Genomic DNA, 22,000 nt, shown 5'->3' with positions numbered 1-22,000 from the left:
GCTCTGCCACATGCAGAAATACTCGGATGACACTGTGATAGTTGGTTGTGTCAGGGATGGACAGGAGGAGGAGTACAGGAGCCTGATAGGGGACGTGGTGCAGTTCAAACCATCTGCAGCTGAACACCTCCAAGACCAAGGAGATGGTGGTGGACTTCCGAAGGAACAAGCCACATCCCCAACCTGTTTCCATCGGGGGGGGGTCGACGTGGAGGTGGTCAAGGCCTACGGGTACCTGGGGCTGCAGTTGGACGACAGGCTGGACTGGTCATCAAACATGGACACTATCTGCAGGAAGGGACAGAGCTGTCTGTACTTCCTGAGAAGGCTGGGGTCCTTCAACATCTGTAAAGAAGCTTCTGCAGATGTTTTACCAGTTGGTGGTGGCCAGTGTCCTCTTCTATACTGTGGTGTGCTGGGGAGGAAGCAACAAGAAGAGGGATGCAGCACGGCTGAACAGACTGGTGAGGAAGGCTGGCTCTGTGGTGGTCACAGAGCTGGACTCTCTAGTGACAGTGGCAGAGAGAAGGACCCTGAACAGAATGCTCTCCGTCATGGACAACACCCACCACCCTCTGCACAGCACCTTCACCAGGCAGAGGAGTGTGTTCAGTGGCAGACTGCTGTCACAATCCTGTTCCACAGACAGACTTAAGAACTCTTTTGTCCCCCTGGCCATACGTCTGTACAACACCTCACGGTTATGGCAGGGGGAAAACACACACTTGGACTAAATCTTCCTTTTTCCATTTCCCATCTGCACAGCTGTCCCAAGAGAGTCAGCCTCTAGTTGGATACTTTAATGATCACCTCAATTACTTAAATAGCACCTTTAATTTAATGTTTGCACTGCCTGTTATTTAATTTAATGTCTGTTTTTGATAACTCTGCACTATCTGCTTTTTTAAACATTGCTGTACGAATATAAACAACACAACTTCAGAAGGTCAACACTTTTTTATTTTTTTTATATTCAGGTCTAATTACAGATTTTTCCCTCAACTGTTTAAAGGTTCTTGCTTTAAATTACACATATATTTTTATCCCTGCACGGGTTCTGTACATTTCTTGTATAAGTCTATTTTTTAATTCCACAGTTTAAGTTTGTTTTCATCTAGGGGTATTCTTTAAATCTTTTATCGGGTTAATATATATGTATGGGGGGGCGACGGTTTTGCGGCATTTTTTTGCGGCTTAATTTGTAACAAATGTTTCATGTCATGTACGTCTTGTAACCTGCTACTGGATGCTTTGAATTTCCCTCTGGATCAATAAAGTATCTATTTATCTATCTATCTATCTAACCTTAATCACATGCTTTTCATGAACTTTTAAATCCAAGTGTCAGATTCTTAAATGTTAGTTTTATGGCTGTGTACTGCTGCTGACCTCTAGTGGTCAAAGACAGAACTGTGTGAGAGTCTCAATTTGTTTCTTCTTGTTTCTCCGGGGTCTTCCTCTGGTGTGGGAGGATTGCGGGGAGGCTACAGAGAAGGACTTTCGGATCACCTCAAGGAAGTTCTGGCAAACCGTTCTCCGGCTCAGGAAGGGAAAGCAGGGCTTTCCCCGGGCTGTTATCAGCAGGGATGGAGAACTGCTGACCCGGACTTGGGACATCGTGGGGTGGTGGAAGGAATACTTTGAGGAACTCCTGAACCCAACCAACACATCCTCTGAAGGGGAGGCAGAGTCTGAAGATCTGGGGTGAACCTTACCTTACCCCCTAACCTTAGCAGAGGTCACTGAGAAAGCTCCTCAGTGGCACCAGGTGTGGATGAGAGTCGCCCTGAGATGCTAAAGGTTCTGGACATTGTTGGGCTGTCTTGGCTGATACGTCTCTTCAATGCCACGTTGAGGTCTGGGACAATGCCTGTGGGGTGGCAGATCTTCATTACCGATCTTCATTCCAACCCTCTGTGGTCACGCCATAGACTGTAAAAAGATGCATTATGGGTAGTGACTGAAAAAGTGTCCGCTACTCCTTCACATCTAAAGGAGACAGTTGAGTTGTTTCGGGCGTCTGATTGGGTCTCCTGGACGTCTCCCTTTGGAGGTTTTTCGGGCATGCCCGACCAGGAGAACCCCCTGGGGTAGACCCAGAGTTCACTGGAGGGATATCCTTTCAGTCCTGGGAACGCCTCAGAATCCTCCAGGAAGAATTGGAAAATGTTGACGGGGAGGAAGTCTGGGTTGACGTACTTCTCCTGTTGCCACAGCGACCCGACCTCGATAAGTAAGAAAATGTATCCTTGGTGATTTTTTTTAATATATGCGCTGATATAAAAACAAAACATTTTACAAAATATTTAATGGAGAAACCACCATTAGGATCATTTAGATATGGTGTCATCATGAAGGTTGTCCAGTAGAGGGCGCTCCTGATCCACAGTGAACAATACTCTCTACTTATTTTTTTATATTTTCTCCCTCTATAACCCTTATTAATCTGTGTTGCTCAATTGAATTTAAGTCTTACTGTTTTATATATTTAATGTCTAAAGTGTTATTGTACAATTTCACTAATTGATTATCAATGATTAATTAAAAAGGAATAAAATCAGACAAATATGAAATGACTCGAGCAGAGAGTAAAACATGGATCAGCTCAAGTGAAATAAAAAAAGTATTCAGAGTTCTTCCTCCAGGTGATATATTCAGTAAGTAACACAGAGCTTTACTTCAGAAACAGAACTGAGCTTTTGACCTTTGACCTCAGAGTTCTCACTGTCCTTTAACTTACAAATATTTGAACTGTTAGCTCAGAGTGAAGTTAAAATAACAGACACTCAAACAGTTCTGTTTTTGACCACCAGAGGTCAGCAGAGCACAGATATTCAATAGTTTGATGTTATTGTTCAAGAATCAGACACTTTGATTTAGTCAAATCTTTTTATAGATAGATAGATAAACTTTATTGTCTGTCCCAACAGTAACAAAATCATTTTTTTAGATGTTTTTTGGGCCAGAGGGACACTGTAGCGTCTGCCTACGCTCTTCAAAAGAGGAACAAGAACATAAAAAGTCAAAATTGTTTCTGAAGGTATTTATAATTATATAATTAAGTCTCACTTCTTCTCTGGTATCTCTAGCTGAACTGCAGACATTTTTCAATGAATGAATGAAACCTTTATTGCCCCTAGAGGAATCTGCCTTGCACAGAGAGCATAAAACACACTATACAAACAAACATTTACAGGACAACAAGAACACAGTAAAGCATCGCATGATTAACTGAGTGATTTCAGTAGCAAGTGAAATAAAGTGCAGAGTGCCGAGTTCATCCTGTATAATCAAAGCTTATTAAGCAGCTGAATACTGTGTGGTACTAAAGATGTAATGCCTCTTTTAGTCCTCATCCGGGGCATTCTGTACCTGCACCCTGAAGTCAAGAGTTCATACTACGAGCAAAGGGGGTGCAGAGGGTCAGCTGTAATCTTGATTCGTTGCTTTTGAGGATTTTTCTTTTATTTATTTGTTTATTTTGACAGGAACAGTGTACAGCCAATTAGCATATTCTTTACACTTACACATTTAATTTGTCTGCAATCGCTTGCCAAGCTGCTCGTCTGGCCTTTGCTGATGCCGAGGTGTTTGATTTGGCTGTTAAATGAAGTTTTCATATTCGTCAATGATGGTTTGCGGTTCAAGTTGTGTAAAAAATGTTGCGCTTTCCTTTAAATTCTCCATTGATAATCACAGAGAGAATCAGGATTTGTGATCCACGTTGCTCCCTTTTCATGTAGGACGGGCACGCGCAAGTATCCTGATCACTGTGGTTCCAATTAACGATACTGAAATCTGTTTTGTATTCTTTTAAGGGCAAAATGTTAATTTGTAAATAGTAATTATCTGTATATACTAACATTAAATCTGTTTGGTGTTGTTGAAGTCATTGAATATTGGTTTGTTGAAATACATTCACTTTGACCAATTTAACTTGGACCCAGATTTCTTTTGCTTACCTTCTTTTCTTTAGAAATGACATTTATACATGAAACACTCCCATGCTATCGATCACATTGTATTGCAAAACATACATTCTCACAAGTGTAAAACATTTCATTTTTAAGCACAATGGAAACATTATAACCAAATAATGAACCTAGTGCAAAACAACAACATACATTTAAAATTGAATCCATCATGGAGAACACACTGCTGACGCCTTTGCTTCCTACTGAGCATTTTTGCTTGGCAGTCTAATTTCAGTCTAGCTATCTAAGGAAGTGGGTAGGTACACATAGAAAAAGATGGTGGTTTCCTTGTCTCGGGGAATTCTCTGGATAAACATGTCTTCCTGTGTATAGACAACAAAGTCACACCAGTCTAAACCGGAAATCAGCATCTGGCCCTGGATTTGCCAAAAGTAAGGATGGGACTTTCTGAGTGTGTGTGTGCCCTCACTGATCTTTATATAAGGGCAGTCCACATAGATCACTACATTTGGGTATTTAATTTCTAGGAGGCCAAAGACTGGTTGCCCCTGTGGGTCATAGACAACACCATCAGGTGATGATCCCATCCATGGTGCGTCGGGGTGGATGAGGAACCCACAAGGGTAGTGGTTCACATCCCTTGCTCTGCAGTACTCCTCTACAGCTGCAGGCTCCATTTCAAGCCCCCTCCTCTTGTCTGCAGTCTGATGGCTGGGTCTTAGTAGCCTTTTAACAAGATTTACAGCAGAGCTGTGACTTCTGGTGTGACAGATCTCTCTAAATTTGGAGGATGTGACTCTGTATCTTCTTAATTGGTGCCACTCAATGCAGGAGCTCTGCTCTTTTGTACTAGATTCAATTTTATGTGCTGTTTCTAAGGATGTTTCCAATGACATCATGTGGAGCTGCTGATGTTCAGTGCAGACAAAAGAACATGTACATGGTCCCAGCATGCACGCTTTATGTTATTATGAAGCATGCTCAGTTTACAAACAGGCGGACTCGAGAGAGAGAGAGAGAGAGAGAGAGAGAGAGAGAGAGAGAGAGAGAGAGAGAGAGAGAGAGAGAGAGACGCGCAGTCGAGTCCGCGGCCGCACATCGGAGAACAGCACAGAGAACATGACAGCTACTTTGTGTCTTATATTGTGTCATGTTAGTCAGATACAAACTCTGGATTTCTCCAGAATGAAGGCTGTCAGTGTTGTTTACCCGCGTGCTTGTGCTCGTGCATGAAGTGTACCGTGCTGAAGCACACCTCTCTGAAGTGTGCCAAAGCCAAGGAAGTGTACCATGCCTGAGTACGATACAGAGCGGTCACACTGGTCAAATGAACTGGACTTTAGGGTTGAAGCGTGCTTGGGCAATTATTTGCTTATTCATTTATTTTCTCTCTACCTATGTATTCATTTATTTAAAAAAGTCTTTACCCTAACTATACCGAACACTGCATAAAGGCACATTACACTTCTGGTAAAATAATGTGAACTCTGTGTTGGACAAGAGCTACACCTTTTTTTCTTAACTGCTACCTCATGTCTATGTATATGTTGGTAATGTGCATGTTTTGATCTTGTGTCTGTGTATGATTTTTAACTCAAATGTTTTCACAAATGATAATAATTACAGAAACAATCATGACAAAAAATATATAAATAATAATAACCTGACTCCCTGTGCAAGTCTTCTTTCCTTGGGTCTGGCTGAAAGGATGACCATTTCATTTACAGGACCAGGTTTAACACCCTGCAGTTAGACAAAAAAAACGTTTTTTCCAAAAACAAGGACAAATAACTTTACATAACCTCACAGTATGTCATAAAGTTAGCATACCATGGTTCTTGGTTTATGCCACTGCTGTTCTGTCTCTGTGCAGCTGTGCACTGGGGGGACAGTGGTGATGTTGAGCTGAGAATAGTGTGCAGTCTGGTATAATAGTGCTGCCACATGGTTGCACAAGGCTGCACCAGCCACACAGGTACACTGGCAGCTTTGTAGCTGCACAGGACGGGTATCCCTTAGTGCAATCTGGGAAAATACACAAATGTGTTACAATGTTGTACAATACATACTGTACTTGCTGCAAGTGCAGTTTAACTTTAAATACTTAATGAAAATGTGTTATAGAAGGAACAATTATAGAAAAAGGAAGATAATAACTAAATACATTTAGCCAAACAATATCTGATCTCAATCTCTCTTTACTAATAAATATGAGAAGAAGCACATAATATTGAGAAGTGGTAAAACACAGACTGTTAGTATCTAGTTTCTGTGAATCCCATTGCCTATTTTCACACAGTAATGTTATGAATTGTTTATCAAATGATGTATATATTTATAAGTAGCTTTTAGCAGTACTCGTGGCACCTATATGATTCACAGAAACTTGATTTGATGAACAGGAATCTGTCATGAACCTGCTGCATAACTTTCCCTTACACTCAGACTGTGAGGCTTTTGTTTTGTCCTCATTGATCTGAAGCACTCAGCTCTAACGCTAATCTCTCCGCTGGAATCCTTCTTTCATACTGACATTGAAAATTGTGACAGTGATAGAAAGAAACAAATAGAAACACAGTGTTAGCACTTACTACACATTATGCCAGTACACAAACATGCTAACATTCACATTAATGATCTTACCTTCGTAATTGTGGATATGCCTCGTCCTTTGTTTTTTTCAAATGAAACTTTATTAACAACTTTCAACGCACCGTCTCGATTTCACTCGTTCAGTGTGAGCACGTCAATCTCAAGGTCTGGTCGGGCGTCGTAAACTATTCAGTCTTACAGTGTGAGCCGACATGCCACCCCGACTTTTACACAATCGGGGAAAATCGCAGTGAGTCAGGCTTTAGTCAACCTTTAACCATAACGTTCATCAAATCAGGCTAAAAGGACATCAGCTCTGATTATTTGAACCACGCACGAGGACTGGGGCCCTGGATTCAAACCTGCGACCACTTCAACAAAGACTGAAGCCTCTCCTCCCGAGACCAAAACAAGTTGGCCTAAAGCAGGGATGGGCAACTTTGGTCACAGCAAGGGCCACATTCATTTAATTCTGACTGCCAGGGGGCCAAATTGTAGTATACAAAAACGATAACAGTCAATTATGTCTCAAATTTAACTCAACATATACCAGTGATCAAATATTATGATGGAAATAGTTCATGGCAGATTTTGTCATGTTTTCTTCATGTTTTGATATATAAAAATTGACCTGAGGGCCACATTGAGGGTTGACGAGGGCCCATGTGGCCCCCGGGCTGCCAGTTGCCCACCTCTGGCCTAAAGGATATAAAAATATATTTAAAAACATTAACTTGATTTATTTTCTGAAAACAGAATCAAAAACATAAAGAGTCTACGGGACATGTAACCTCACACAGCGCTCTGACATCTCGTGTCATACATGTAGTTCAATCAGAAATAAAGAGTTTAACAGAAACACATCACATGAATTATTTTAACATTCAGTACAATTAAAGCTTTTTTTTACATGACTGGATGTATAAAGTGAACAAATATACAAGGAACAATAAAAAAATAATAAAAATCATGATAAAAACATCTGATCTCATCTCAGCTCACACTCATCTATACACATTCACACCCTGATGATGCAGCAGAGGGAGTTATTTGGGGTTAAATGTTTTGTCCAAAGAAACATCAACATGTTGCTGCAGGAGCTGGGGATTGAACCCCCGACCTTTCACTTGGGAGACGACCGACCATCACTGATCCACAGCCGGCCCAAGAAATAAAAGGGACAATCTTTAATTTCTAAAAGATTTAAACTTGATGGTGAGAGAGCCGATGGAGCGCTGATGAAAGTGTTTGTGTTCAATCATCGTCTCAAAAACAAAACTGGAACAGATAAAAAAACAGATATACATATAAACAGATATCAACAGTGTGTCAGGATCCTGGAGATGATTCACTCTGCAGGAGTTCAATCTGAACCGTCTGAGGAGAAAAGAGATTTAGTTTAAATCAAACATTTAGTAAATCTGTAAAAACAGGACAGAGTTGATCTCAGTCAGTCAGTGAACATTTGATCAAAGCTCTGCTGGCTCACCTTCGACTCTTTGGAGTCATCTGACTTCAGACTCTTCAGGGTTTGATCTCTAAGGTTCACACCTTCCTGTATGGGAAACATTAATAAGACAGACTTTATTAAAATATTGAACATAAAACAGATTGAGAGTAAAGAGAGTTTAAAACATACCTGGTGAGAGAGTGTTTCTTTTATGTTTCCTGGAATAAAACATTAGAAATAAAAATCAAATGAATGATGAGACAGACCATAATATCTATAAAATAAACATGATCATGTTTCATTGTCACAGTGGAAACCTTACCTGAGATTAGATGTCTAATCTTCCTCCGTTTGAAATAACACACTCCAAGTCCAGAGACTAAAAACATCACACCAACAACAACAACAACACCGACTATCAGTGCAGTCTTGTCTGATGGTATATCTCCACACTGAGCGTCCTCTGTCTCAGTTCCTGCTCTCAGCAGCAGCAGACCCTCTGATTCACATCTGTAATGATAGAGGGACAGTTATTACAGGAACATCTGGAGAGTCCATGTGTGATGTGAAGCTTCACTCACTGTTTGTGTTTCTGACAAGATGGAAACGTCCCGTCTGAAAATGTTCCATCAGAGCAGGTGGAGCACACGGTGTCTGTGGAGGAAGTTCCTGCAGGAAATACACACAGTGACAGTTTTCAATATTAAACTAAATACATGATGAGATCTTTAAAGTAGAATCTCAGAAAGAAACACCTGAAAACATTTTTTAGTCTGAATTCCAGATTAAAGATTAAAGTCTTATTCACAGAACAATTTCACCTGATACCAAGAAAAAGTATCTTTCTAAACTTGATTAAATGTCAATCTTTGATAACTTTTCATTTCATGTATGAAATATTGCAGACATATCATCCATGCAGTCTAAAATATGAACCAATCAGAGACTCTGAACAAACCAAAGGAAATAAGTTCACTAATATGTGTGTCTGGAAATAAGATTAATATCAAACACTAAAGTTACAAGTTCTGCCACCAGATGGCGCATGAATTCATCCAGAGAGAGAAAGCATGTTGTGTGAAGACCAGGGCCCTTTCTGAATAGTCACAGTTCAGTATGCAGTACGTACTATTCAGTATGGTGTTTCAGTATACTGAACTTTCGTGGTCATTCAGTATGCATTTTTTGGGTCCACCTCAGTATACTGAACATTTCAGTATGGATACTAACTTCCGGGTTTTATGCAGTATGGATCGGATGCATCCTTTCAGGAAATGAATTGTGTTTTACCACCCACAATGCTGTGCGAATAGTAGGCACACACAGTATGCACACACAGTAGGCAGATATTTGTGCCTACTTCTGATTCATTCAGTAAGGAAGTGACGTCATTTATGTTTCCCGAACCAGCCGCATTCACCCATTGTTGTTTTTTGTTTTGTTTAGCTTTCTTCAAGAAGAGTAATGCGCACATACAGTCAGGTAAACAAAACAATATCACAATGTAAATCAAGTAAAAGACAGATTAAATAACTAAATAACATACAGTACATAAAGGAAAGAACAAATGAAAGACATTAATATACGGAATATAAAGTAAAATAAACCAATAAAGACGCATTTAAATAGTGAAATTATTATTTAAATAGAGAGGGAAAGGTTTTATAATAATGCTGATATTTGTTATATTTTCTGTTGTTAATTAAAAGTAGTGATTTCAGTCGGGACTTTAACTCTAGATTAAAAATTGTTTCAATTAATCCATGCCCGTTTGTTTTGATTTGGAGGCGGACGTGACGTGACGATTTATGTTTAATTTCGCACAGCATTGTGGGTAAAATACAATTCATTTCCTGAAAGCACGCATCCGATCCATACTGCATAAAACCCGGAAGTTAGTATTCATACTGAAATGTTCAGTATACTGAGGTGGACCCAAAAAATGCATACTGAATGACCATGAAAGTTCAGTATACTGAAACTCCATACTGAATAGTACGTACTGCATACTGACCTGTGACTATTCGGAAAATGTCCAGGGGTCTCATTTATAAAAGAGAGCATAGAATCCATACTAAAAATGTACGTGCGCCAAAAACCCGGAAATGGCGTGCGCACAAAATGATTCAGATTTATAAAACCGTTCGTACACACACCTGCACGCAATGTTCCCTTTATAAATCACGATCCACCTGGAAATGTACGCACATAGATTAGTCCCATGTTCCGCCCTCTACACGCCCACAATCAACCATAAACGGTCAATGCAAAGCAGCTCGTGAATGAAAATGCATACAAACGAGGGGGCAGATCAGAGGTTTCGAGTGCTGGATCCCGGAAGTTTAGACAAAGAAACGAAACTTTCTGACCCAGAAACGGAGGAGTTTGTGAATAAAGTGAAGGTTAAAATGTCGGTAATTTGCTGCAGCAGGAGGATCATGAACTGAAGAAAAATCAGAGAATGACACCACGTCACTGCTGCATTTACCTTGTCCTATGTGTCAAAACATCCACCGTTCATCATTACGCACGAGAATATCTGCAATGTTTACATGTTTACGGGACCCACACTGATTTCTTAATATAGTGGCAGAGAGGACACATCAGTCAGCAGTCTCCCTCACTGTATGATATTATTAATCAAAGGTTTGATCAACGAACAAAAACATTTAATTGTTGGCCACATTTTTTCTGTAGGAAACTCCGTCTGCTCTGTGACTAATTATGATAAAATATATGGCTTAATGATCGTTTCAGAGATGCCCCAACTTAATGTCCACACTTGAATTATTTACAGAATAAATACGTGCTGCTGATGAAGACATGCTGAGTAACGAGAAGGTGAAATGTGTGAAGCCACCGCCGTGTCTCTGTGCGCTCTGTGCGTCTTGACGCAGGAATCTTTATTAAAACTGTAGCTGTCGCAGAACATTATATTTCTTTGAACAGGATTTGTTGTAATTACAGAGAAAATGTTTTTATTTGTAAAGGACATTTTGTTTAGCTTTTGTATAGTCATCCATGCTCATGAATGCTTGTGTCTTTATTTACTTCATTTTAGTTTTTCACGGTGTTTGCTGACAAAAGGAAAAGAATAAATATTGGTCAAACATCAGTTGGAGCGTGGCTTATCTGTACCAGATGAAGAAACTTTGGGAGCAGTTATAGTGAAAAACGTAGCCATTCCAGGAGAGAGCAGCACGATTCCTGGACGGCCATGCTTCAAGGACTTCATTACAGCAGCCCACATGGAAGATCTGCCTACATATTCGTGAATCAGCTGGACATTGGAGCTACATGTGTCTAATCCAGCTCGATTGAAAAGGGACCATAAAACAACAGTTTTGGACAGTGCAGTTCTGCAAATAAATCACAACACCTTTGGAATACCAGGTCAGAGTATCTTTCAAGTTTAGAAACGGTTAATTCCTAGTTAATGTAAAGCGAAAACTGAGCTCTTGTAAATTTATCAGAACTGTATTACTTGTTTGATATTGTTCAATAATTTAGACAGTATATTCTTCTAATGTTTTCTAAGTAATCTTTCACTATATAATATTTAAGAGGTGTTAGTTCAAACTACAGTTGAAAATGGAGCAGAGTACATCAGAAAACACATTAAAGCAAGTACTTGCAGCTCTAGAATATGAGAAAGCACAGTTGCAAGAGCAATTAGAAACTGAACTTGAGGACTCAGAAAGACAAGAAATTGAAACCCGTGTAGGAGAAATTTGTGCAGATCTTGAAATACAGAAGATAGGATTGTTCCAACCACCTTCTCAAGTTGAAACAGAGGTTAGACGATCAGAAAGGGAAAAACATCCAACAGAAAAAATGCTTGAGTTTAAAAGAACTGAAATAACAAAAAAGGAAAGAAAGTTTATGTCAAGGTATGTAAACTTTAAAGCAGAGGTTCAACTCACAAGATCTAAACTTAAGGAAGAATGCTCTAAAACTGAGTTAAGTGAAATGTTTAAATCTGTAGAAAAATGTGAGTCAGAACTAAAACAAGAGTATGAGAGTTTACGTGCACTTACCATGCCATCTCAAGACATAAGAAGGAAGATGGATAGCTGCACTTCAGTTACTACTGAAATTACTCTCCTCCTGAAAAGCCGGTATGCAGATGTTGATATCAAGGAGTTTGACTCGTCGGCTGTTAAAGAATCACTCCTTCAGTTACTCCAAAGAGAAGATGCAAAGTCAATTTATGGATCAACTGTTTCTAGAGCTGGACTGAGTAGTCAGCAAAGTCATAGCCAGGAAGGAAGCCATGTAACTGCAAAGAAGGCTGATGCAGCTGCACGTTTGGCATCAAAACGGGCTGAAATAAACAGGGAGATGGAAATCTCTGCTCAGAGAAAAGAGGTTCTAGCTCAGCAAGAGAAGTTAAAATTGTTGGAAGAACAAAGGGATCTTGAAGTCATAGAGGCTGAATACAATGTGTACGCAGAAGAGGAATCAAAATTGAATGCTGAAATAAGAGATATTGAAGTAAAAAGTACTTTGTTTGTAAGTCAGTTTCCAATGCAGCACAACAGCGCTCCATGCACCCAAGTTCCCCAAAGCTCAACAGCCCTTCCTTGCTCTAAAGTTAAATCAAACCAGATTCCCCAGAGTTTTCCAGTTCCTCACTACTCTGACAGGAAACTAGAGCAAAAGGAAAGCGAAGCCTCGCTAGTCCAAGCATTGAAAGAATCCCTGGCAATGACTAGACTTCCAGCACCAGAGCCGTTTATGTTTACAGGAGACCCTCTCAAATTCACAGAGTGGAGCACCTGCTTTAAGGCTCTAATTGAGACAAGTTGTACAGATCCAGCACATAAGTTGTTCTATTTGAAAAAATACATAAGTGGAGAAGCACTTTGTGTGTTAGAAGGAACATTTTATCGGAGTGATGCGGAAGCGTATGCACAGGCTTGGGACGCTCTGAACAAACGCTATGGCCACCCCTTTGTAGTTCAAAGAGCTTTCCGGGGAAAACTGAGCAGCTGGCCAAAGATTGGACCAAAAGAATCTCTTAAATTAAGAGAGTTCAGTGATTTCCTCATCTCATGTAAGAATGCCATTCCCCATGTGCAAGGTCTCAGGGTTTTGGATGATTGTGAGGAAAATCAGAAATTATTACTGAAACTTCCTGACTGGGCAACAACCCGCTGGAACCGGTACGTTACTAGAACACTGGATGAAGGGAAGGCATATCCGGGTTTCAAAGAATTTGCAGACTTTGTAGCCGAAGAGGCGCGCATAGCATGCAATCCAGTTTCCTCCCTGTATGCATTAAAGCACACATGCGAAAAGCCTGAGAAGGAACAGAAACGTCTGAAAGCCAGTGTCCTAGTAGCTTCAACAAAGGTCTCTAAAAATCCAAAACCCACTCCAAGGGCCACAGGTACGTCTCAGGGTGACAAAAGTTCCAAACCCAGCTATCCTGCAACTCAAAATAAAAGGCAAATTCAATGTATCTACTGTCAACAACAGCACTTTATCTATAAATGTGGAAAATTTGTGGCGATACCTCTTGAAGAAAGGAAAAAATTCATCATTGAAAACAACATGTGCTTCGGTTGCCTCAGAGTTGGCCATATTTCCAAAAATTGTCGTCAGAGAGTCACTTGTAACATTTGCAGGCGAAGCCATCCCTCTCCGCTTCATGAAGAACGCCCTCAAGGAGAAAGGTCTGAAACACCACCACAAGAGGACAGTGCTTCCTCTGTTTCATGCAGTGTGAGAGTGGGAAACAGTGACCGCACTTCGATGATTGTTCCTGTGTGGCTTTCTTGTGCAGCAGGAAACAGCCCAGAAACCTTGGTGTACGCATTACTGGACACACAAAGCAGTAATACATTTATTGACCAAGACATTTGTGAAAAAATTCAGGTAAACACAGAACCTGTTAAGCTAAAGTTAACAACAATGACTGATAGGGGTTCAATCGTGCATTGTCAAAAGGTGGAAGGACTCATAGTAAGAGGATATCATTCACACGAGTACATTGAGCTGCCACCCACTTACACTCGAGAATACATTCCAATGGAGAAAAATAGTATTCCAACTCGTGAGACAGCAAAAAGGTGGACCCATCTTCTCAGCATTGCAGAAGAGATACCAGATCTGTTGAACTGTCCTGCAGGACTCCTGATTGGTTTTGACTGTGCAAGGGCTCTGAAACCAAGGAAAGTCATAACAGGAGATGATTACGATCCATATGCAGTCAAAACTGACTTAGGCTGGAGTATTGTGGGATCCATTAAACCTTGGATTAGTTCATTGGACGTGGCAGGGATCTGCCATCGTGTCTCTGTGAAAGAACTTCCATCTATCACACCTGCCTCTGTGATCAAAGCGCTGGAAACAGATTTTCAAGACATGAACAATCGAGAAATAAACATATCTCAAGAGGACATCCAGTTTTTACAGCTCTTGAATGGAAACATTCATCAGAATAAGGAAGGCCATCTGGAAATGCCTCTACCCTTCAGAGAACGTCCACAGCTTCCAAACAACAAGCAGCTTGCTACAGTTCGATTGAAGCATTTGAAAAGAAAAATGGAGAAAAATCCCAAGTACAAAGAGGATTATATGAAATTTATGGACGGTGTCTTTGAGGATGGTGATGCTGAAGAAGCAGATAGCACACCAAAGGAGGGTAATACATGGTACATTCCTCACCATGGAGTGTACCACCCAAGGAAGCCAGAGAAAATTAGAGTTGTCTTTGACTGCTCTGCCAGATTTGAAGGCACCTCTCTTAACGACCACCTACTGACAGGACCGGATTTGACCAATGCTCTGGCTGGAGTGTTGTGCAGATTTCGCCAAGGTCAAATCGCAATCATGTGCGATGTGGAGAAAATGTTCCACCGCTTCCATGTTAGCCAAGAAGATCGTGATTTCATAAGGTTCCTGTGGTGGAAAGATGGGAACACAGACACTGAGCCCAAGGAATATCGCATGCGGGTGCATATTTTTGGAGCGGCATCTTCTCCAGGATGTGCCAACTATGGCATGAAACATCTCGCCAGTGAATATGAAAAAGACTACCCTTTGGCAGCCAGCTTCATTCGCAAACATTTCTATGTGGATGATGGGCTCATCAGCGTGGATTCAGTTGACCATGCAAAACAGCTGGTCAATGAAGCACAAGAAATTTGTGTCAAAGGAAAGCTGCGCTTACACAAATTTGTGTGCAACAACAGAGAGGTCCTGGATGCCATTCCAGAGACGGAACGTGCAAGTGACAGGAAAGATGTAAATCTCAGCTACAATGAGGTTCCAATGCAGAGTGTACTTGGAGTAAAGTGGAATCTAGATGCTGATGTGTTCTCATTCAGCGTCGTCCTCAAAGAAAAGCCAGCCACACGACGAGGAATCCTAGCAACAGTGGCAAGTGTGTATGATCCACTAGGATTTCTCTCTCCCTACATCTTGTACGGAAAACAAGTGCTGCAAGAAATGTGCAAGCGTGGTGTTGGATGGGATGAGCCTGTTCCCCCTGCACTCAAGACCAAATGGGAAACATGGCTCTGTGACCTGAAAAATCTTCAAAAAATTCAAATACCAAGATGTCTCATTCCTGAGAATCACGGTACAATCCAAAAGATGGAGCTACATCATTTTTCTGATGCAAGCAGCAGTGGTTATGGACAATGTTCATATATCAGGATTGTTGCCGACGAACAAATACATTGTGCACTGGTCATGGGTAAGGCCCGAGTGGCCCCCACAAACATTGTCACCATCCCACGCCTTGAGCTCACTGCAGCTGCAGTTTCTGCTGGAGTAAGCAACTTCCTCAGAACAGAGCTTGAGCTGAAGATAGATGAAGAGTTTTTCTGGACAGATTCACAGGTGGTGCTCGGGTACATTAAAAATGAAGCTCGGCGCTTTCATGTTTTTGTTGCCAATCGCGTCCAGAAAATAAGAGACACTACAGATCCAAGACAATGGTTCTACATTGAAACAGATCAAAATCCAGCAGACCATGCGTCTAGGGGTCTCAAGGTGGCAGACTTGGTTGACTCAAACTGGCTCACTGGACCGAAGTTTTTATGGGAACGGGAAATTGTCAAGATTCAACATTCTCCAGAACTTCTCGTTGGTGATCCAGAGGTAAAGGTTCTGAAGACAAATGCTCTTGAAAATGACAGCTTTCTTGCAAGGTTCTCAAGATTTTCTGACTGGAATACAACCCTCAATGTTGTCGCAAGGATAAAAAGACTGGCAAAGAGGGACAAGTCAGGGCCCATTAGTGTGGAAGAGAGAAAATTGGCATCTTTTGCACTCATCCAGGCAGCGCAAAGAGAAGACTTTGAAGAGGAGCTGAAATGGTTTACTCAAAAATCAGCTAAACTACCAAAAACTCATAAGATGTTCCAACTTGATCCCATCCTCGTTAATGACTTGCTTAGGGTTGGAGGGCGGTTGAGAAAGTCTTCTGCATCTTTTGAGCTGAAACATCCAGTAATACTTCCTAAGGAAGGCATTATCACACAACTAATACTTGATCATTATCACAAGAAAACACAACATCAAGGCCGAGGCCAAACATTGAACGAACTCAGGGCCAGCGGATATTGGATAATAGGTGCCAGTAAGGTAGTGGCCAAGCATATCAAGTGTTGTGTCACTTGCAGAAAGGTACGTGGACCGACTGAAGAACAGCGCATGGCTGACTTGCCAGTTGACCGTGTAGATCCTTCACCCCCTTTCTCATACACTGGACTTGACTGTTTCGGCCCCTTCTATACAAAACATGGTCGGAAAGAATGTAAGCGATATGGCCTGTTGTTCACGTGTTTAAGCTCCAGAGCCATTCACATTGAAATGTTAGAGGATCTCACTACTGATGCATTCATAAATGCTTTGAGATGCTTTATAGCAATCAGAGGAGCAGTAAGACAGATTCGATCTGACCAAGGTACGAATTTTGTCGGGGCAAAGAATGAGTTGGAGAAAAGTCTATTGAAGCTAGACAAAGAGAGGATTTCCACCTATCTGGCTCAAAACCAATACGACTTCCTAATGAATGTTCCTGAAGCAAGCCACAGGGGTGGTGTTTGGGAACGCCAGATCCGGACAGTCAGGAGCGTAATGAGGTCTGTCCTGGCACAAGTCACAGGAAGGCTAGATGACTCTTCACTGAGAACATTCTTCTATGAAGCCATGTCGATTGTGAACAATCGCCCACTAACCACAGATACAATCAGTGACCCCAAAAGTGTTGAGCCTTTGACGCCTAATCATTTACTCACGATGAAGACATCTCTTCCCCTGCCGCCTCCTGGCAATTTTGTCAGAGAAGATTTGTACGCCAGGAAAAGATGGCGGAGAGTGCAATATCTGACAGAACAATTCTGGAGCAGGTGGCGCAAGGAATACTTGACCAACATATGCCTAAGACAACAGTGGCATGCGCCCAAAAGAAATGTACGAGTTGGGGATGTAGTGATTGTTAAAGATGACAATACTCCAAGAAATGAGTGGAAACTAGCCAGAGTAGTTGAGACAAGTGAAGATGATGATGGTCTTGTGCGAAAGGTTAAAATCCAAATAGGAAAGAGAGATTTAGGAAAGAAAGGTGAACGCTTGAAGCCACTTTCTTTTCTTGAACGTCCAGTTCAAAAACTAGTGGTTTTAGTTGAGGATGAATCCTAAACTACAAGTGAAATACTACTAAAATTAGACAAAATAAATACAAAAAGGAGTATAGTTTGTTGGGTTGAGAGTCAATATTATTAATGTCATTGAAGCTCTAATGACTTGAAGATTGATTGTTAATTCATCGAAAATTACTTGATTTAAATGTTTGGTTGGGACATATGATGAATATAAATCTTTGTAATTTTGGTGGCAGTGTAGCTGTCGCAGAACATTATATTTCTTTGAACAGGATTTGTTGTAATTACAGAGAAAATGTTTTATTTTGAAATGTGTTCAGATTCTATGCTCTGTTACTGACACCTACTGGTCTAATTGTGTATTGCGCTGAGTGTTCTGCATGCAGTGTTCACATGTTTAATTGGAGCAATAAAAACGTGCTGCCAGACGCTAGTACCAACGGTAGGACACAGATGAAGGAGACGCGTCTGTGAAGAACTTTAAAAGACTGCAAAGCCTAAACATTTCTGGTTAGAAGGCGCACACGGTATGTAATTGTGTTTTTATTTGTAAAGGACATTTTGTTTAGCTTTTGTATAGTCATCCATGCTCATGAATGCTTGTGTCTTTATTTACTTCATTTTAGTTTTTCACGGTGTTTGCTGACAAAAGGAAAAGAATAAATATTGGTCAAACATCAGTTGGAGCGTGGCTTATCTGTACCAGATGAAGAAACTTTGGGAGCAGTTATAAAAACTAAAAACCACACTTGATGATAAATGCACGATATTGAAAGGTATTAATGAAAACTGGTGGCTCTATGGTCTTTGTGTTAGTCTAATTTTTAACTCTACATCAGTGATTACATTAGTGTACAAGTCCGGTCCTCTGAGGTCCGTCCGGGATAATGAAGGCGAGACGGCGCTGATGCAATATGTATGTGGCAGACTTTTATTTTTAATTTTTATATATTTTCATAATGAAAGTTACTTATTGGAAACGGCTCACTACATGCGCAATTATAACCTAAATAAAACCATCGGTTTGAATGATTCTGATGACGTGGATCTGTCAGTAAAGTTTGATATTTAGTGAAATAAAATGTGGGAGAGATATCAATATGTATCTGCTGGCTGCAATTCACCACTTCACCGTCTGTGTTGCCAATTTCCCATGCCTCCAAAATGAACGTACGCCTGGGTCAGAGTTTGCATACCGGTGAGCACATTTTACTTTCAGGTTTGTTTTTATAGATCACAAACTTTGTGTGGGAAAAGGCGTACGCCAGTTTCAGACCTCGTTTTGTTCGTACGCAACGGTTATAAATGAGACCCATGCAGTGTGATTTGATCAGATCAGCTGCTCCCTTTTACTATTTTCTGTGTCAACAAAACCAGCAGCAGCTGCTCTGGTGAGAGTAGCCAGTCGGTCTTCATGCTGCAGCACCAAGACCTTCTTCAGGCCCATGAAGCACTCAGGGAAGTGATCTTTGGGTCAGTAATCTCGGTGTTTTCACATCCTTAAGGAATGTAATCATGCTTTTCTTTCACTTCCACTGTGACACAAGTCCTCTCAGCTTCTCTTCTGACAATAACTTGAACTTCCCTTTAGTCACCAGTTCATCTGTAGCTACAGGAACAGTTTAATGTTGGAATAACACAAACAGCTCATTGCTTCAATTCTCAGGAGGAATATTTTGTTTGTGTTTGTGTGTGTGTGTGTGTGTGTGTGTATGTGTGTGTGTGTGTGTGTGGAGTTACATGTATGAACCCACCTCTCTGACTGATGTATTCTCCTGGTTCACAGCGTCTGTGTTTCTTCGCATCCTCACAGGCATCCTTTCTCGAGTCTGAGCAGTAAAATCCTTCCAGAGGTTCACAAACTGTGTCTGATCGTATCGTACACGACGTCTTCATCTTCAGACCAGAACCTGTCAACACAAAGATAAATACAGACATACTCGACTGCTTTAAGACTAAACAGCAACATGATGAATCTGACTATTTAAAACACCTTCAAGCTGTAAACTCAAAGGAAAACATCTGAACCAATGAGAGATTCAGATTTAAGGTTTGCTCTAAAAACAAACTGAAAAAACAGGAAATACAGAGAACAACACTCCAGCTGCAGTTTCCTCATCAAGGACTCAGTAATAAAACTTCTGCCTTTAAATTAAAAAGTTAATAAAAACAACATAAACATTAGTTTACCTGCTCCACATTCTCTGCAGGACAAACATTTTTTTAGTCCGTTCATTTTATTCATGAAAGTCCCCTCTGTGCACGGCTGACAGGACGTACTTTTGTCCTCCTCACAGTCTGTTTTTACTCGAGTCCCTGTTGAAAAGACAAAACTTTAATGTCACACAATCAGGAAACAGACATTGTAGGATTTTATATCTGATAATGTTTGAAGATAAAGCATTGACTACAATCCACTCGCAGTGGACGTGTTATGTGTTACGACAACAAAAACCTCAAAACATCATAACTTTCATTCTAACTTTTTATTTTAAAAGCTGCCATGAAATCAGACAAGTCAGGAAGAAACATCCAGAGAAACATCCAGAGAAATCCTGGAGGGACAGATTGACGATTTTACCGCTGGGACACATGGGACAGCACTCGTTTCCAAACACATATTCTGTCCAATGGCAGGTGAGGGTTTGATTTAGGAATATATTCATCATAAAAATCTGTGAAGAGAAAAAGAAACATCAGAAACATTCCTGTGGTGATGAAGCTGATCAGGAGTTTGAGGTTATCTTTAAACTGCTCTGAATGTGGGATGATGGAGGCTGCTGAAATAAGACACTTGGTGGTTACATCTCTGACACTTCACCTTCCCACTCAGAGGAATCTCTAAACCACATTTACTAACCACAGAGGGAAAAACCAATCAGAAGATGAGATGTAGCTTTCAGTGAACAGAATAATACAGTCCTTCAGGGGAAAGATCACAAAGATGAGGAGGAACAAGTGAAGATCATTTACCAGCAATGAAGCCGTGAACCGAGGATTTCTTCTGAAATTCATTTTAAACTCCAGGATCAAAGTTTTCTGGGGCTGCAAACGTCATCTCACTCAGATTTAGGGATTTAATGACGACATCACCTGAAAACAGAAAGAGAAATGCAGAAATTAAACACTGCTGTGAACATGATCACCTTTATAGCTTCTCTTGTAACTGAGATGTGCAGCTCTGTCGTCTCTCCTCTCACAGAGGCTCCTCTCAGGATCACTTCAGACGTCTGAACCATAAAACTGATGTTCTTGTGAATTTCTGGCATTACCGGGTCTGAAGTTTGTACAAATAAAAATGATGATGCAGATCAGGTCTCGAGAAGAAATGAAAACCATTTTTAAATTGTTGGTTTGTTAAATCATCAATGATGCATTCAAGGAGCTCAGGAAATCTAAAAACTGATAGTCTTTGAGACACAGCATCAATCAGATTGTTCACTCCAGTAGAAATGTTTGATGTAGAACAGATTGTTCTTTGAGATATCTGACCAGACCTCCGAGCACAGAGTCTAGGTTTAATGTAGAATCAGTTCATAGAGATAAGTGCTGGAAAAACATGAAACCAGTTTGTTAGTGCCACAGGACAAGGTGCAGAACGGAAGTTAAAACCAATAAACTGAACTTTGGTAAAAGGTGGTCCAGTGTATCCGATGCTAAAGGAGGTTATGAAGGAAGCATTGACCCACCTTTCCTTAACTTTTAGAGAATTCGAACGGCTCTTATCATGGCTGCCACTTAAATGCTTCCGGGGTTAAGGTAAAGTGGCTAGTGAAAGGAGATAGGAGGAACAATTCGAACGCACCCTCTAAAAGTTAAGGAAAGGTGGGTCAATGCTTCCTTTATAACCTCCTTTAGCTTAGGATACACTGGACTATCCTTTCCGAAAGGAGATAAGATATGACGCCCCACAATTCCTTGCGGCCGCAACATTTAAAGCGAGTCGCGCATCCGACCGTTCACGGAAATGAACGATTATCGTGAAGAGACACAGATCATGTCAGAGATAAAAGATAAGAGACATTTTTATCAGATGATGTTTTATTCAACATATTTCATTCATTTAAGAATGCTGTGCAGTTGTACATTTGTATAAAACATTATGTGTAGGTTATATCTTACATACATGTAACAATTAATTTCATATTTATGTTGACGTTGATTTCTGAGTGGACAGGAAGGTGATGGTTTCACTTTTATTACTTGTAGCCTGGTAGTCTATATTTCTTTTATTTCAATCCCAACCTTGTGGTGATTAGGATTATTTCACCGGTAAGAAGGCACAGAAAAAGTTGTTTAGATGCGTTTTTTGTAGTTTATTTTCAGAACATTGTAGTTTCAACACGGCAGACTCACGTCATTAACCTCCGCCGGCCTGTCGCATTTAATGACGTCGCCTAGTG

The 22,000-nt window shown here is 40.7% G+C and overlaps 2 protein-coding genes and 1 long non-coding RNA gene across 4 annotated transcripts in view; 1 reads left to right on the top strand and 2 right to left on the bottom strand.

The window, feature by feature from the left end:
- Positions 1-22,000, bottom strand: part of LOC136176979 (tumor necrosis factor receptor superfamily member 5-like) — a 94,473-nt gene that overhangs the window by 9,697 nt on the left and 62,776 nt on the right. The gene's annotated exons all lie outside the window — the stretch shown is intronic.
- Positions 1-22,000, bottom strand: part of LOC109999381 (tumor necrosis factor receptor superfamily member 14-like) — a 71,424-nt gene that overhangs the window by 47,360 nt on the left and 2,064 nt on the right. The window contains exons 2-10 of one of the 2 annotated variants that reach the window (XM_065960990.1): positions 20,571-20,690; positions 20,179-20,272; positions 19,788-19,913; positions 19,352-19,507; positions 8,559-8,646; positions 8,300-8,487; positions 8,167-8,195; positions 8,017-8,082; positions 7,338-7,904 (exon numbers count right to left, since the gene is read on the bottom strand). In XM_065960990.1, coding sequence (XP_065817062.1) covers positions 7,857-7,904; positions 8,017-8,082; positions 8,167-8,195; positions 8,300-8,487; positions 8,559-8,646; positions 19,352-19,507; positions 19,788-19,913; positions 20,179-20,272; positions 20,571-20,612 — 837 coding nt within the window. In that variant the 5' untranslated portion in view covers positions 20,613-20,690 and the 3' untranslated portion in view covers positions 7,338-7,856. Of the gene's footprint in view, positions 1-7,337; positions 7,905-8,016; positions 8,083-8,166; positions 8,196-8,299; positions 8,488-8,558; positions 8,647-19,351; positions 19,508-19,787; positions 19,914-20,178; positions 20,273-20,570; positions 20,691-22,000 lie in introns of those variants that run through there. The other variant, XM_065960989.1, reaches the window with a different exon arrangement.
- Positions 12,552-18,277, top strand: LOC114921292 (uncharacterized). The gene is made up of 2 exons (XR_010667508.1): positions 12,552-18,124; positions 18,224-18,277. It is a non-coding gene; the product is annotated as an uncharacterized lncRNA (long non-coding RNA).

The sequence above is a fragment of the Labrus bergylta genome, chromosome 12, assembly GCF_963930695.1.
Source record: "Labrus bergylta chromosome 12, fLabBer1.1, whole genome shotgun sequence".
Taxonomy (NCBI): domain Eukaryota; kingdom Metazoa; phylum Chordata; class Actinopteri; order Labriformes; family Labridae; genus Labrus; species Labrus bergylta.
The sequence above is the reverse complement of the archived record's forward strand: the minus strand, read 5'-3'. Positions and strand labels throughout refer to the sequence as shown.